The 17,795-nt window shown below is 46.9% G+C and overlaps 1 protein-coding gene across 6 annotated transcripts in view; it reads left to right on the forward strand.

The window, feature by feature from the left end:
- The window catches only part of SPECC1 (sperm antigen with calponin homology and coiled-coil domains 1), a 301,574-nt gene that overhangs the window by 82,698 nt on the left and 201,081 nt on the right, over positions 1–17,795 (forward strand). For all 6 annotated transcript variants that reach the window (XM_012523888.4, XM_012523964.4, XM_012523907.4 and 3 more), the window contains exons 2-3: positions 4,903–5,074; positions 17,294–17,429. In XM_012523888.4, the coding sequence (XP_012379342.2) occupies positions 4,928–5,074; positions 17,294–17,429 (283 nt within the window). In that variant the 5' untranslated portion in view covers positions 4,903–4,927. The remainder of the gene's footprint in view (positions 1–4,902; positions 5,075–17,293; positions 17,430–17,795) is intronic.

Genomic DNA, 17,795 nt, shown 5'->3' on the forward strand with positions numbered 1-17,795 from the left:
ATGGTTGTGTCATCTATTGGTTCCATAAGCGAGAGCCTCAGGCTGAGGCGGTGAAGGGTGGGAGTAGAAGGAGAAGGGATGGGAAGTGGATCGGGAGGAGGTCGGCAGAAAGCACGAGAGAGTCATCCGGGAGGGCGCCGGCTGCCCTTCCGACAAGAGGCCTTGCTCAAGGGGAGCGGAGCGAGGCCAGTGCCATGGGCCAGCACGCGGGGACCGACCTGCTTGGGTCTGTTCCGGGATGCGTAAGTGTAAAAATGAAACGAGATGGAGCCCGGGGCTGGGGCGGGCAGGTCAGCCTCCTGCAGAGCAAGGGGGAAAGGAGCAGCTTTGGAGGGTGAACCTCGAAGAAAACAGGTCCTGTGTTAGTCTTTGGAATTGAATAGAAGAGGTGCAAGCACCTCATGGTGCTTTTGTATGTGTATGACAGTGGTTGAAAGGGAAAGTCTGGCAATCGGACTTGGCCCAACGGAGGTAGAGGGTGTCCGTCTACCACATGGGAGGTCCGCGGTTCAAACCCCGGGCCTCCTTGACCCGTGTGGAGCTGGCCCACGCGCAGTGCTGATGCGCGCAAGGAGTGCCCTGCCACGCAGGGGTGTCCCCCGCGTAGGGGAGCCCCACGTGCAAGGAGTGCGCCCCGTAAGGAGAGCCGCCCAGTGTGAAAGAAAGCGCAGCCTGCCCAGGAATGGCACCGCACACACGGAGAGCTGACACAACAAGATGACACAACAAAAAGAGACACAGATTCCTGGTGCCCGCTGACAAGAATAGAAGAGGACACAGAAAAACACACAGTGAATGGACAGAGAGAGCAGACAATGGGGACAGGGGAAAGGGAGAGAAATAAATAAATGAATCTTAAAAAAAAAGGGAAAGTCTAAGGACGTGTATATTACTGGAAGGAAAGCTAAAAACCGTAGCATGGGATTGTATAGCATAGTAAAACCTCATGTGAAATATGAGTATGGGTAAAATTGCATATATAAGACTTTTTTTTTGGAAACAGAACAAACGTGTGTTGTTTTCTTTAAAGACTTTATTATTTATTTCTGTTCACCCCCTCGTTGCTTGCAATTGCTGTGCCAGTTTGTTGTGTGCCGATTTTCTTTTTAGGAGGCACTGGGAACCGAACCTGGGCCCTCCGATGTGGGAGGGAGGTGCCTAATCACTTGAGCCACCTCTGCTCCCTGCTTTGTTGTGTCTCTCATGTTTTCCTTGTGACAGGACTAGGCCCCCTCCCTAGCTGCCGACCCGAATAACAGCCACGGCTTGCAGAAGCTGCAAGTTTATTATTAACCTGCCCCATTGTGGAAGTGTGACCAGCCGTTTACTCAGAAGTAGCCACATCCCATGACAGAGCAGCCCCATCCAGAGCCGACGTGTCCAGATTACAGCTCATTTCCTCACAAGAGACAAAGAAGCCACCTGACCCCACCAACCCCTCCTGCACCCCTAGGGTTCACTGCCCCTAGCCCACTGCCCCCCCTAGCTATCCCTGTAGACCCTCGGATCTTACCCAAGCCCCAGCCCACTCCTCCTAACTAAGCACGTTCCCTCCTAGAGATGTTCTGTATAAATTCACCGCTGCCTCTGCCAGGGGTGGGCTGAAGTTTCTATCTTCACACCCCTTCCTGTTGGATTTTCTCAGTAAGTCCTTGCCTGAATCGCTTGTCTCTTCGTCTCAGTTGTCTCACTCTGACATCTAACACCTTGTGTCTCCTGTTGCGTCAGCTGACCGTGCCTGCCCATCATGTCAGCTCGTTGTCTTTCTTGCTCCTCTTCTTGAGGAGGCACAGGGAGTCGAATCTGGGATCTCCCATGTGGTAGGCAGGAGCTCAGTCTCTTGAGCCACATCTGCTTCCCCAGAACAAATGTATGTTAATGTTACGAATGTTAATATCAGGGCAAAAAAAATGATGCTAAGGGAAAGAAACCAGACACAAAGTACTACATATTGAATGATTCCATTTATATAAAATGTACATATAAATCAGTATTTATAAGATGGAAATAGATTAGTGGTTATGTAGGGCTGGGTAAGGATAGAGGGATGAAAAGTGACTGCTAATAAAGGGAGTGGAATTTTTCTCTTTGGAGCAATGAAATTGTAAAATATTTTGTGGTGAATGCACAACATTGTGATTATACTAAAAGCCATTGATTATACACTTTGGATAGATCGTGTGGTATGTGAATATATCTCAATAAAAATGCTCTTTTAAAAAAAGGAGCAGCTTTCAGGAGATTGGGAGAGCTCTGGGAGACGTCGCGGAGGGCTGGAGGGCAGGCCACGTGCACTGCTGACCTAAGGACGTGCAGCGCAGCAGGAGTGGGCGCGGGCACAGCACTGCGCCCATGCTCGCTGGTTCTCCTCCTCCGTGCACCCCTCTCGCTCTGCGGCTGATACGGCCAAGCCTGGCACCGCTCTGCGGGTGTGGACGGGCCTGTCCCTGGCATCCCACCCCAGGGAGCCTCCCCTGCCTCTGAGGCTCCCTTCCTGCTCTGAGCCCAGGGGCCGTCAATTGTTTCATGGCGCTTATTTTGAATTCTGTAAGGAGCTGGGGCTTGGAGGGGAGACTTTGGCTGGTGGGTGGGGACAGAGTGGGAGGCCTTGTTTCCCAGAAAACCAGTATGGGAGAGAGGGTCCAGGCAGCCAAGGGAAGTTTAGCAGGGTCGGCGAGGGGCGGGTGCGGGGGGTACAGATGGAAAGACTTGAACTGATTTCAGAAGGTGAGAGAAAGGGGTGAGGATACAAATATAATAACCTGGTGAACTTGGCCTCAGAGCAAGCAACAAGTCAGAATCTTGGGAAAACGGTTGAGCACCTTTCAGGTACACTGTCCAGATTGTTAGCAGATTTGCTGGCAGAGATTGAGAGGAGTTTAGATCTTTGAGTTTTGACTGAGAGTGCCTTTTTTTTTCCCCTTTTAACTAAGCACCTAGAAACTTGGAAAAAAGAAGGCAAAGAAAATTTCCATGCTCCTCCTGCTTTTCATGTGGATATTCTTATCTTTGGGGAACAAATGAAAAGCAGTAAGGTGGGTGGATTTGGGGAAATGTAGAAACATTTCAGAACCAACTTAATTTTTCATAAAGTCAGCTCTGGAAGAGTCATTTCTAAATGGTTCTAATCATAACATAAAAGGATGTCTTGATTAAGCAGATCAAGTCATCTCTATGAGTCAGATGTTTCTGGAAGGGGAGGTAACAGTCGGTAAAATTCATCAGCAGTTCTTTGCGACAATCATTCAGGCTCTCTTAGTTCATTTTATATTGGGAGTCCTAGTAAAATTACTCATTGTCTAGGTTTTAACCAAGGAATTCTTTCATTGTTGCTGTGGAAACCAGCATTAAAAATTATGTGCTGAGAAAAAAATTGGTGCTAAATATCAGTAAAACATATGAGCTGTAACTTGCTTTTTTATACAGAATAAAAAATCATGATACCTGTGATTCCATTTTACATCAGATAACTAGAATATGTAAATTAATAGAGATAGAAAGTAAAGTACAGCTTGGGGAGGGACTGGGCATGGAGAGTTAATGCATAATGCATGTAGGACTCTGTTTGGGGTGATGGAAATGTTCTGGTCATGGATGGTGGTGAGCATAACACATTGTGATGGGATTAGTCCCACTGAGTGGCATGCCTGGCAGTGGTGAATGTGGGTAGCTTTACGTTGTATATACTTTTCCACAAAATAAAGTAACTCTGCCCCATAAGCCAGGTCTGACCACGTAAAATATGCTTTACTAATTTTTTACATTTGTTTTTAATCATGGTAAAATATACATATCATAAACTCATTTGAACCATTTTTAAGTGGATAATTCGGTGACATTAAGTACATTCACAGTGTTGTGTAACCTTCACCGTTACCTATTTCCAGAATGTTTTTTCATCATCCCAAACAGAAACTATTTTGCTCCCCATCCCCACTTCCCCCAGCCCCTGGTAACCACTTTTCTGCTTTCTATCGCTGTGAATTTGCTTATTCCAGACATTTCATGTAAGTGAAATCGAACAATATTTGTCTTTTTAAATTTTTTTCATTTTTTTCATTTTTTTAGTATTTGTCTTTTTGCGTCTGGTTTATTTCACTCAATGGGATATCTTCAGGGTTTATTCATGTGGTAGCAGGTATCAGATTTTCACTCCTTTTTATGGCTGAATATCTTTCCATTGTATGACCATACCATATAGTGTTTATCCACTCATCTGTGGATGAACACTTGGGTTGTTCCCTCCTTTTGGCTAATGTGATTTTGTGCTGATGTGAACACGGGTGTGCAAGTATCTGTTTGAGTCCCTGCTTTCAATTCTTCTGGATATATTCCTAGGAATGGAATTGCTGAGTCATATGGAAATTCTTCATTTAACTTCTTGAGCTATGCTTTGTTAATTTTTAAATGATACCCATTTTTGTTCACGAGGAGACAAACAGTAACTTTTGTGCATCTGTGAAATCTACTTTTCAAGTAATCCATTTGCGTGCCCTTCACTTGCATGCGGGACAGGTTTCTGTTGTCAGTCTTAAAGCTGAAAGGCTTGTGGACATGTTTGTCTTGACTCAAGCTGACTGTTATATATGGGCTAGTATCATACTTCGGTGGGTGTCCCCAGTGCTGGAAAGTAATGTCATACTTGAGTAATACTGCACAAATGATAGTAGATAAAAGTTGTTATGGAGTTATAAAATTTAGCCAAGTATAGTACAAAGTTATCATTGGATACCTCGGAATAGGCTGTGCCATTTCCAGCCAAGCCACAAGCCCTCGTTCTCCATAATATCATTGGTGAATGTAGTATATGGGAGTGAAGCTTTGTGATGTCACCTGCAGGTTCAAGTTGTTAGAAACATATCCTTTTTTTCTTTTCCAATTTTTTTTTTTTTTTTTTTACAGAAAGACAGACTCCCCTGGGACAAACATGAAGAGCGCAGCCAAACCCTGGAGTCCAGTCATGAAAGCTGGGAGCCATGGGGCCGACCGGCCCCGGCCCCTCCCCGCTGCCACTTCCGGCATGAAGGGGTCCAAATCCTCGACGTCTCTGGCTTTCGAGTCCCGACTCAGCAAGGTATGGACGAAGACTCGCTGGCAGGACGTATGGGATCCCCCAGTCGTCCCTGGGTTGGGAGGATGGGAGAATGTAGTAGGCAAACGCAGGGACCCTGGAGGCTTCCCAGGAGGGGCCTCCAGGAGAGTATGTTGGTGGAATGGAGAAGCGGGGTGTAGTGGAAAGGACACCTGAAAACGGTTTAACACAGTAATCAAGACCTCCCTCCTGGCCTCCTCCATCAGAGTCTGGCCCCAGCACTCATCCCACTGGATGAGGTCAAGGCCACCAGGGAGCTGACGTTGTGAAGATGCATTTGTCAGCTGGCCATCCTTCCCTTACTTGATACGGTCGACTGTCCCCCCTGTCCGTGAATGCTTTGTTTTCTTGGGGTTCTCCTCCCTCGGGGCAGCACTTTGCCAGCTCCCTGCCAGCTCTTCTCCTTGGCTTCTTATGTTGGGTGGGTGAACCTGAGCCCTCTTCTCTTTCCCAGCCTCACTCGTTCCCTAGGTCAGTGATTCTCATTGGTGGTACCTGAAGCCTCCTTGACCACCCCAAGATGAAATTTGTAGATAGTATAACCTAGCTACACACATAATTTTTAAAAAAATCAATATAATGCCCTAATTCTAGTATAAAGGAAAATAAAAGGAAAGTAATTAATCCTTTAATAATATACAATTCCATCTGTCAGTGCCTGAGCCTGGCTCACTAAAGGATGTAAGATGGGAAAAATAAAATAAATAAGGGACGTAAGATGCTCGTGACTAGCCGTAGAAGCACCGTGAATGCAGCAGCTGCAGTGTAGATGGCTTCAGGGTTGGCGTGTGGACGATGCCATGTTTCTGCAAGGTGAACACTCTTGGGAAAGCTCTGAATAAAAACAAAGCCCAGGGAAGCGGACTTGGCCCAGTGTTAGGGCGTCCGCCTACCACACGGGAGGTCCGCGGTTCAAGCCCCGGGCCTCCTTGACCCGTGTGCAGCTGGCCATGCGCAGCGCTCATGTGTACAGGGCCCCGTAAGGAGAGCCGCCCAGCACAAAAGAAAGTTCAACTTGCCCAGGAATGGTGCCGCACAGGAGAGCTGACACAACAAGATGACGCAACTAAAAGAGACATAGATTCCCATGCCACTGACAACCACAGAAGCGGACAGAGAAGAACATGCAGCAAATAGACAGAGAACAGACAACTGGGGCGGGGGGGGTGGGGAGGGGAGAGAAATAAATAAAAAAAAACAAAGCCCAGTCTTCCCTGGCTTTATTACGTTAGTTGTATTCTCAGGAACCCAGAGTATATTGAAGCTGTGCAAGCAATCCATTGCTTTTATATGTAAAACGAAGGCATGCTGGAAGTTTGGCTTAAAGAATGAGAATTTATTCACTCATGGTTCTGAGCCTGGGAAGTGTCCAACTCCAGGTTCTGTCACGTCAGGGCTTTCTCCTGAGGACTGTGGCTTCGGTCCGGCTGCCTGCTCCAGTCCTTGATCATGACAGCGTCCCTGAGCTGCACTGCTGTTAAACTTCTGGCTGCTCTGTCTGGCTTTCTCTCGGCGTCTGAATTTCATTCTCTTTTTTTTTTTTTTTTTTTAAAGATTTATTTATTTATTTAATTTCCCCCCCCTCCCCTGGTTGTCTGTTCTTGGTGTCTATTTGCTGCGTCTTGTTTCTTTGTCCGCTTCTGTTGTCGTCAGCGGCACGGGAAGTGTGGGCGGCGCCATTCCTGGGCAGGCTGCTCTTTCTTTTCACGCTGGGCGGCTCTCCTCACGGGCGCACTCCTTACGCGTGGGGCTCCCCCACGCGGGGGACACCCTTGCGTGGCACGGCACTCCTTGCGCGCATCAGCACTGCGCATGGGCCAGCTCCACACGGGTCGAGGAGGCCCGGGGTTTGAACCGCGGACCTCCCATATGGTAGACGGACGCCCTAACCACTGGGCCAAGTCCGTTTCCCTGAATTTCATTCTCTTATAACGCATTCCAGTAATAGGATAAAGACCCATCCTGATGGAGGTGGGTCTCACCTGAACCGAAGTAGTCTCAACACAAGGTCCTACCACTGATGGGCTCACACCCACAGGACTGGATGAATGGGTTTCGCTGGGGTACATCCAGTTCCAAATCATCTCGCTTAGGTAATGATATAAAGGCGTATCACCTAGGTGCCTGCAGAATGTGAAAATGGTGCAGGGTGGGGGACAGTTCTTTGTGCAAGATTGTCATGTGTATTGTGGGATGTCTAGATTTCCTGAGCTTGCCCAGTAAATATGAGTAGCACCTCCAATCTTGGTGACAACCAAAAATGCCCCCATAAATTTCCACCCTGCTCCCTGATGGTAAACCCTGTTCCTATTGAGAAGAGTTGTGCTAGTGATGTTGTCCGATGGGAGGCAGAGGAGCAAGCCAAGGAACCCCAAGGATGGTGGCAAGCCAGCGCCAGAGTGCCACCAACCCCAGGAGAAAGCCTGTGCTTGTCAGCGTCTTGATTTTGGACTCCTGGCCTCCCAAACCCTGAGATGATACTTTTTTTTTAAAAGGAGGTAACGGGGATTGAACCTGGGACCTTGTACGTTGGAAGCAGGCGCTCAATCACTGAGCTATACACACTCCACTATGAGATGATACATTCTTTTTATTTAAGCCGATTCTGTGGTCTTTGTCATGGCAGCCCTGACAAATGAAGACACTCTCCTTACCCTGCTTTAGTTTCCTTCTCGGCAGGTATTACCATCAGATGCACCTTCTTATGTAGTGTCTGTCTGCTCATGACTAGAATGTAAACTCTACGAGGCCAGGGACCGTTTTGTTACTGTTGTTGTTGACCCACAGCTCTGTCCCTAATGCTTAAAGAAGCATCTACTGCTTAATAGGCACTTGGTATTTACTGAGTGCATGAGTGACCCTGTCATGCTAGGAGTGGCTTTGTGATTCTAGGAGCGTTACCTTGCAGCTGGTCAAACCAAGCCTGAGTTAGAATCCTGAATCTGCCACTTTCTAGCTGTGAAACCTCAGGCAAGTTACTTAGCATCCCGAGCTTAGGTTTCCTTGTCTTTTGATGAGGATGATATCTTACCATGAGGATTATATATGGATAGAGTGTCATATAATCTTATTATTATATCATCCTGGATTTGACCATTAGTTGCATTACTTTTTAATCATCTTTGATTGATAGCATATTTGAGAGACATCTTTAATTTAGATTTTATTTTTTAAAAAAATATGTAGTGTTGGGCGCTTTTTTTTTAAAGATTTATTTATTCATTTATTTCTCTCCCCTTCCCACCCCACCCCAGTTGTCCATTCTCTGTGTCTATTTGCTGCATTGTCTTTGTCTGCTTCTGTTGTCAGCAGCACGGGAATCTGCGTTTCTTTTTGTTGCATCATCTTGTGTCAGCTCTCCGTGTGTATGGCGCCATTCTTGGGCAGGCTGCACTTTCTTTCGCGCTGGGCGGCTCTCCTTACAGGGCGCACTCCTTGCACGTGGGGCTCCCCTACGCGGGGAAACCCTGCATGGCCTGGGTGGCAGGGCACTCCTTGCGCGCATCAGCACTGCACGTGGGCCAGCTCCACACGGGTCAAGGAGGCCCGGGGTTTGAACCGCGGACCTCCCATGTGGTAGACGGACGCCCTAACCACTGGGCCAAGTCCACCACCCTAATTTAGATTTTAAATTAAGATATAAATTTTAGGCCAATAGCAGGCCATTAGAACTTTGGGAATATATTAAAATATTTTAAGAAATATACTTAAAAAGAAATGTCTGGGGGAGCAGATGTGGCTCAAACAATTGAGTACCCGCTTCCCACACAGGAGGTGCTGGGTTCGATCCCAGGTGCCTCCTAAGAAACAAAAGCAACAAACAAATGAAACAGCCAACTCAGGGGAACCGTTGTGGCTCAGTGGTTGAGCACCGGCGTCCCACATAAAAGGGTCCTGGGTTCAATCCCCGGCCTCTGTAACTCAAAGACAACAACAGCAAACAAACAAGCAAAAAACAATAGAATTCCAGGAGTGTTTCTAAAGGACAGTGAGAAATTGGCCACTTCTGCCTTAGGTGGGTAAGTTTTACAGAAGCCTGCATTACCAAATACTTGTATTAGAGACTTTCTACTCTCATTTCTGATTTTTGAGGTCTTCAGGACTAATTCTATAGGGAAGAATGGCAGGGGTTCAGGTTCAGGGAAGCTGTAGCAGAAGGAGTATTACTACGCTCGTATCCTTCTCATCCTCATCGTGGCCTCTACTTTGACCCTTCTTTCCACCTGTGGTTGTGGGGGGATTAAGAGGGATGGACATGGCGAGGGACAGAAAAGCAGGTTGGTTTTTCAACCCAACATTTTAGTATGAAAATTTTGCAAGCATGCTGAAAAGTTGAAAGAATTGTACAATGAGAACCAAAATACCACCACCTACATCCTACCGTTAACCTCTTACTACATTTGCTTCGTGGTTAAGTGGGTAAAAATGGGAAGGACAGATATGTTTTACCTGGTCAAAAAATAGGAAAACTGAAACAAATCCACCCAAAACAGAACTAATACCCTACTTTAGATACTGGCCTGGGCTGAAATAGCATTGAAGGAAGTCTACTGGAACTCGACATCTACTTGAAGTTTACAGGAGGGAATCTGCCCGATGCCTTTTTCTCTTGTTCCCTGGTTGTAGCTTGCTGGCCACCCGTGATGTTCTCTGCCTCAGTCGTCACATGACGTTCTACCTCTTCTCTCTCTGACTGCCCACGTCCAGTTTCTTTCTCTTGTAAGGCCCCCAGTCGTATTGGATTATGGCACAGCCGAACCAGTTTGGTCTCATCTATTTCCAAGTCCACTCTGATCAAGATGGCAGAGTGAGAAGCATCAGGAATTTCTTAGTTCCTTTAATCTGTGAGCCATGTAAACTCTCTGCTTTTGTAAGCTACTATAGGCAGGTGCTCGGCAGCTTAAATATCAGTGATGCCGGTTAGTGAAAATATTTATTAGACGTATCAAAGGAACACCGAAACGCGTGCATTCCTAGGGATCTTCTGTGGCAAACAGAAATCTCCAGTGGTGCTGAATCTGCCTGCAATGACATGGAAGCAGAGCCAAAAAGGTAGCTGTGCATAGAGAAGGAACGAGAATTAGTAACTGAGACCAGCGGCTTTCTGTATTTGATGTTGCATCCAAAAAATAGGAATACAATGAGTGGCTTCAGCACTTTGATTAGAAGGACAGGTAGGATCAGGTTTTAGCCTTTATGCCCTGCCTTCTGGGAAAGCTTCCAAGGGAGGTTAATTTATGTCCTCCAGCAATCTTAATCCTTAATCTTAACCCACGTCCCTGTGAGTATGAGCCTATTGTAAATAGGAACTTCTGAAGATGTTATTTTTAGTTAAGGGGTGGCTAGCTGAATCAGGCTGAGTCTTAATCTAGCTAACAGGAAGCTTTACGGAGAGAAAGCCTCGGGTGGAGCCCGAAGTCAGCTGAAACCAAGAGAAAGGAGAGGGCGTCCCCGTGTGACGGGAAGCAGAAGTACAGGGTCCTCCAGGATTGCTGGCCACCTCAATGTTGTAGATTTCAGGGAGAAAGGAAGCCTTGCTGAGATCTTGATTTTGGATTTCTTCTAGCCTTGAAACCATGAGCTAGTGGATGCTTGTTGTTTAAATCAGCCCATTGGATGATATTTGTCATAGCAGCCCTGGTAAACTGAGGCAGGCTTCCAAGCCAGAAATGTTTCTCAAATGGAATCTCTTGTGCAAGGTGCAGGCAAAATGCAGTGCTCTTTTTACAAACTTTGCTACTGCCCACATGCTCTAAGCTGTGTCTTAAGGAGATGTTCTGTTACTAACCTTCCCTCATCAGACCCTGTAGCACATCTTGTTTATAGTGTTGCCTGGTAAGGGCAGGAGTAGAGCTATGCACCAATGGGATTCTGAAGTCCAAGAAGAAGAGCAAGTTGAGCATAACTGGAAAACAGGAGCTCAGAAGTGGGCTTCAGAGCTAGCATTGTACGCATAGTTAAATATTACTTTTAAGAGCAGCTGTCATTGGTTGGGCAGGTGCCTTGTTCTCAGGTGTTTTATATACTTCCTTTTCAGTTCTCACAATGACCGAATACAGTGTCTGTTATCCCCGGCTGTGCTTGGTACATCATAGCTAGGCTCTCCCCTTCCCTCCCCCTTCCCCCTCCCCCAGCTATGCATTTGGCAGCTCTGGGCTCCCTGGATCACCCAGAAGGCCTCAAGCCCAAACGTTGCTTCCCCTGCTTTTCCTGCCCACTTCCTCCTGACGCTTAAATCTGAGATTGTATCTCATTCTGTACTAGAGGAAAGGCCATCAGATTAAATGCACTCGGAAAGGCTCGCCAATGGCTGCGATGCCCTGGAGCCTCTAAAGCATTGAGGATACCTCTGGAGGACTTTCTCAGTGCAGGGGAGGGGAGTTGAGGGGGAGGGGCTCCCTGCTTCCCCTTCTTTGGGTGTGAAACGTTGCTCCATCCAGGACCAAGGTTGCAGGAATGACATTTCCATGTTTGCGGAAGGAAATTAATGGTCAGAATCCGTGCAGGTCCCATTCACTAGGTTGGTACAGTATCTGTCTTTGACCCCGCCCCCCCCGCCCCCCGCCCCGGGCAGTGCCATTTTTCTATTTTAAGTAGCGTTAGGAAGCAGCCCCTAGAGTGGCCGTAAGCTGATAGAGCTCAAGTATAAGGTGCTGGTCTAGCCTCATGAAGGCAGTAGCGTGTTTCTCTTTCACTTAATAAGCCTGGAGAGGTGGGGGTGTTGTGTTTTTTTTAATTAAATGAAAATTTTTATTTTGAGATAATTGTAAATTGACAGCAGTTGTAAGACACAATACAGAAAGATCCCTTTAGCCCGTTTCCCCCAAGGACAACATCTTGCAAAACTACCCCACGAATCACAACCAGGATCTTGACACTGATTTAGTCAAGATGCAGGACATTTCCATTACCACAGGGACCCCTTGTGTTGCTCCCCAACCCCGTTTTTTTTTTTTTTAATTTTTTATTTGGTAACATGTTCAACTCAAAATTTCGAGATTGGGGTGTTTTTATAGGCTCCCGTATTAGTGCTCTGACGTACAGGTTTATGAGGACAATATGCAGTGACCCCCAAGCACCAAACTCTTTAGACCTAAGTAAGTATATAACATCTAGTCTAAAAACGTCAGCGTAGGAGATAAAAAGGGTCTTAGGTCCTTAGAATCAAATGTTTCTGTTTTGTAGTCAAGGAAACGTGAGTCCCTATTAAGATTTCCCAGGGCCACACAGCTCATCGTTCACCTGATTTCTAGTACAGCCGTAGGCTTCATAGTTCCAAGCTCCTGTTTGTAAACCTCTGCCCACCTGGAGAACCACCCTGGAGGGGCCGTGTGTAGAAACTTACAGAGAGCAAAGCCATTCGTCTTTGGCTGAGCTCCCAGCAGGTGCAGTGATAACGATAATAGCAGCTAACGTTCATTATGTTCTTAATTAAGCACTTTAAATTCTTAATTAAGTGCACCACCCAAGAGACAGCATTCCATATTAGAAACGAGGCACGGAAACGCAGTTCCCCGGGTCACGTAGGCGGCGGGAGATGAAACCAGAATTGCAGTCCCTGGCGGTCTGTCTCTAGAGCCTTTCGCTGCTGCTTTGTGCCGCCTCCCCTGTAATTGCGGGAAAACGTCATCTATCTAAATCCCCTATCCCCAGTCCCCACCTGAAGTTCTCAGGTGAAATGCAGTTCTGTGTGCCCGGAAAGCATACTTGGATAACCACTGTAATAATTGACAAAACAGGTGCTGCCCTTTTCTCCTAGAGGTTCTGTCTACCAAGAAAGACAGGGTCAGTAGGTTTGAAATCATTTTGATAAGCGGTGTGAAGAAACAAAGTGGATTGCTGCGAGGGCATCCCCAGGAAACAACATTTCGAAAGATCAGACCAGGCTTAATTGTGGATGTGCTTTGAAATCTGAATTCTATAAGGTGAATAATAATTATACAGGACTGACTGTGTGTGGGTGGGGGATCATTCTAGGCAAAATGAAAGTTCCGTCATCTTGGCTGCAGCTGGACCCTATGATCCAAGGTCTAGTTCATTTCTGTGGCTTTGAGGTGATGGTGCTGGCAGCATCCTTGGTGCAGCAACAGTCACTGCTTCCCTGGATCATAATTATGGTTGGTTTACCTTTAGCAGTGTCTAAAGGTGTCCTCACTCCATCTCCTCCAGGCTCCCCACCAAGTTCGAAAGCATTAATTTCAAACAAGAAATATCTCTTGAAAAAAAAACAAAAAAATCTGAGCTACAGCACTTGCTACCTACTAAATCCCCCTGAAAACTCCCCAGTCCTGAGCCTGGAAACCCCAGCGTGGCCACATGGGAATTCCTCCTGGCCGTTACCGCCTCACTGCTCTGGCTGTCACTGGGACCCTTTTTTTGCAGTGCCAAGGTTTGCAGTCACTGTGCCCCAGAGGTGAGCTTCCCACTGCCTGCCAACCACTTCCGTCCCCTGGCGCCCCCGTATATCACCTCACCAGGACTTCAAGTCCTTGGGAAACAGCCTCGTATGGAAATGGGGAGCAAACTCAACCCCATGTCCTCATGCCAGGGTGGTGGGCGATGGTGGAGGCTGTGGAGGTATCATGGGTTGAACTCGTTCCCTCCCAAAATGACATGTTCAAGTTGTCACTCCCCGTCTCTGGAATGTGTGACCCTATCTGGAAATAGGGTCTTCGGAATGTGATTGGTTAAGATGCGGCCAAACTGGGCAAGGATTGGCTTTGATCCAATATTCGTGGTGTCCTCTTAAGAGTGACATGTCTGCGAGCCAAAGGACACCAAGGATCGCCGGCAAATGCCAGTGGGCAGAGGAGGCAAGGAAGGATTCTCTCCTACTGGTTTCAGGACCGTGGCCGTGCCAACGCCTGATTTTGGACATCGAGCCTCCCGAACTATGAGAGGATAAGTTTCTGTTGCTCTAAGCCATCAAGGCTCTAGTGCTTCGTTACGGCAGCCCTGGCGAGCTCCGTCAGGTGGGGCGGCGAGAGGCAGTTCACTTCCAGCCCCGGTGGGAGGGCTCGTACCTGCATGCTGGCTTTGCAGACTGAGTCCTTGCTCGCTGGCCTTTTGCCACAGGGGCTAATCCTTCTGCAGTTCTGCCTTCGGAGGGAAAGAGAGCCAGTGCCCAGCCGTGGCGTGATTGCATTCAGCATTCCCTTCACTGCACTGCAGTGTTTTTCCCTTTTCATTTGTGATGTTGGCTAGGGAATTTTCAAAGTCTGAAATGAGAACTGATTCTCCTCTGGGGACCGTGGAGGCCCCTGGGGATGCTTCGAGGCAGAGCCAATAATAATTTTTTTTCCGTGGAGGGAATATTGCTGATAGCGTGAACTGCTGTCATGTGGATGAGGCACCTACTGGTGATTAGGTGGATGGTTTGAAAGGGTGGAGAGCTTGGGCAAAGGGGCCCTTTTCACCCTGAGATGGGAGGTAGAAAGACAGGTGTGGAGTTCCTATGAGAAGGGTGTTAGGGATACGTATTTTATGGTCTCACTTATATGAAACACCTAGAATAAGCAAATTCATTGACACGGATAGTAGGTTACAGCTTGCCAGGGGCTGGGGGTGAGGGGAAAGGGACATTATTTCTTAATGGGTGTAGAGTTTCCGTAGGGGGTGATGAAAAATTCGGGTGATGGATGTTGGGGATGGTAGCATAGTATGTGCATGTAATTGATACCATTGGATTGTGAGTTGTATATATGTTACCATACTAAGTTGAAAAAGAATGTTTAAAAAGATTCTAAAAAGGGCAATAGCATGGATTCTTTTTTTTTTTTTAAGATTTTTAAATTTTTTTATTTCTTTCTTTCTCTCCCCCTCCCCCCCTCCCCAGTTGTCTGCTCTGTGTCCATTCACTGTGTGTGCTTCTGTGATCGCTTCTATCCTTATCAGCGGCACCGGGAATCTGTGTTTCTTTTTGCTGCGTCATCTTGTGGTGTCAGCTCTCCGTGTGGGTGGCGCCATTCCTGGGCAGGCTGCACTTTCTTTCGTGCTGGGCGGCTCTCCTTACGGGGTGCACTCCTTGCGCGGGGCGCACTCCTACGCGGGGACACCCCTGCGTGGCAGGGCACTCCTTGTGTGCATCAGCACTGCACGTGGGCCAGCTCCACACGGGTCAAGGAGGCCTGGGGTTTGAACTGCTGACACCCCATGTGGTAGGCGGATGTCCTATCCATTGGGCCAAGTCCACTTCCCAATAGCATGGATTCTGAGTCAACCCAAGTGTCCTCTTTGGTTCTTTTGTTACAAGTCTATCTTTTTTTTTTTTGAAAAACAAATTTTATTGATACATATTATTAAAGCATACAGTTCATCCAAAGTGTACAATCAGTGGTATTTGTACATTCATCATTTCAATCATTATTAGGGCACTTTCATTATCTCAGTAATAATAAAAAACAAAAAGCAAACAAATGAAATTCTTCACTTCTCAATTTCTCTGTTACCCCTGCTGTATATAGCTGTTATTTCTGACTATTCATACATAATGATGTTATTTATTAAGCAGTTTATTGAGATATAGTTGGAACAAGTCCATACTTTTGTTTGGATAGTTTTGTTATGTTCATATCTAGTGATTGGAAGTGCTCACACATCCTCCTTTTAATCATTTGTTTCGGAATCTTTTTTTTTTAAGATTTATTTATTTATTTCTCTCCCCTTCCCCCCTCCACCCTGGTTGTCCGTTTTCTGTGTCTTTTTGCTGCGTCTTCTTTTGTCCACTTCGGTTGTTGTCAGTGGCACAGGAATCTCTGTTTCTTTTTGTTGTGTCATCTTGTTGTGTCAGCGCTCTGTGTGTGCGGCGCCAGTCCTGGGCAGGCTGCACTTTCTTTCGCACTGGGCGGCTCTCCTTACGGGGTGCATTCCTTGCGTGTGGGGCTCCCCTACACGGGGGACACCGCTGCGTGGCAGGGCACTCCTTGCGCACATCAGCACTGTGCATGGGCCAGCTGCACACGGGTCAAGGAGGCCCGGGGTTTGAACCGCAGACCTCCCATGTGGTAGACGGATGCCCTAACCACTGGGCCAAGTCTGCCGCCTGTTTTAGAATCTTGACCAGGAATCCTTGACTAATATTAAGATTTCTACCAACTTGCCCCTTTTACAAAGCAGGGTAGCGTTTGCAGCCTGTCCCTGGGGAGTGGAACCAGGGCTTTGCCCAAATTAACACCCCCAATTTTCTTTTCCATTTTCTTTCTTTTTATTGAGGCATGACATATTAAAAGACAAAAAGTACACTAAGCTTAATCTTAGCTGTTGGAATTTTGTCATATGTATGTACCTATGTCACCACCAGCTAGGCAACTGGAGAGCATTCCAGCACCCCCAGAAGGGCCCTTCCCAGTAACCCCCCACAGAGGTAACTGCTATTCTGACTTCATCCACCATCATTTGTTCTTGCTGGGTCTTGAACTTCATTCAAATAGAATCATGTAGTAGGTATGCACCCCGCTGTGTCTGCTTCCTTCCACATAGCATAATGGGCATAGTGACGCACAGACACAAGAGCTGACAGCCATGAGAGTAGCATAATGTCTGTGTCAGCCAACTATCTATCAGCATTTCTTTTTTTGTATTGCTGTGTAGTTTCCCCATATGCTATACCACTAATTTATCCCTTCTCCTGTTGATGAACATTTGGGTTATCCTATTTTGGGGCTTTTATAAATAAAGATGCTGTGGACGTTCTTTTGGTAAACATATCCACTCACTTCCCTTGGATGTATGCCTAGGAGTGGGATTGCTGAGTCATAAGTAGATAATGCCATTTTCCTGCAGTGGTTTTCCAATTCCCACTCCAGCAAAATATGGGAGTTCCAGTTGATCCCCAACCTTACCAACCCTTGGAATTATTAATATTTTTTTCCTTTTTCAAGCCATTCTAGGGGTATGTAGAGTAATACCCTGAAGTTTAAAAGATGCAAATATGGACATTTTTTAAAACTGTGCAATGTTTAAACCCCAGACCCTCCGTAGATGACTCCAAAGTCACCAGAGTAGGGTGGAGCAGGGCCATTTTTTTTTCCTGTTATGAATAAAGCTGTTAAAAACATTTGTGTATAGGTTTTTGTGGTTTTTTAAAGATTTATCTGAACTGCTGGGCACACAGTACAGCTTAAATCATTTGCTGGTTTAGAGTACTCCTTACTGACAATGTACTTCTTCCTCCTCTCGCTTTCCCTCCTCCCTCTCTCTTAGCTCAAGAGGGCCAGTAGTGAGGACATGCTCAGCAAACCCGGAAGTGCCACCCCTTCAGGAGTTGCACGACTCAAGAAGACTGTGACGGCCGGGGCCATCTCCGAGCTTGCCGAGAGTCGCCCGAGGAGCAATCCCGGTAAGCTGGCCATTCACAGAAGCACTTCCGAGGACCCATTCATCCGCTCCCTCAGCAGATATAGATGTTCCAGGTACCCTGTGCATGGAACTGTCTTAGGCAGACAAGATCCCCTCCCCAAGGAGTTATATTTGGGGTGGGGGAGACAGATGATAAAAAGGTAAATGGGAGCTCTGGTTCTCTGTCCTTCTAATTGTCCTTTTGTCACCATGCGTGTGTGAAGCCCTTTTGAGGTCCAGGCAACCTGTTCTCAGATGCCTGAGATGAATGAATAAAATCTGTAGGCCTGGTGCCGAGGTGGATGCACGATATTTGTCCTGAACCCTATGGAAAACTGGGAGATTTATCTTAGCATCAATGGGTCAG

Source organism: Dasypus novemcinctus, chromosome 21, assembly GCF_030445035.2.
Source record: "Dasypus novemcinctus isolate mDasNov1 chromosome 21, mDasNov1.1.hap2, whole genome shotgun sequence".
Classification (NCBI taxonomy): domain Eukaryota; kingdom Metazoa; phylum Chordata; class Mammalia; order Cingulata; family Dasypodidae; genus Dasypus; species Dasypus novemcinctus.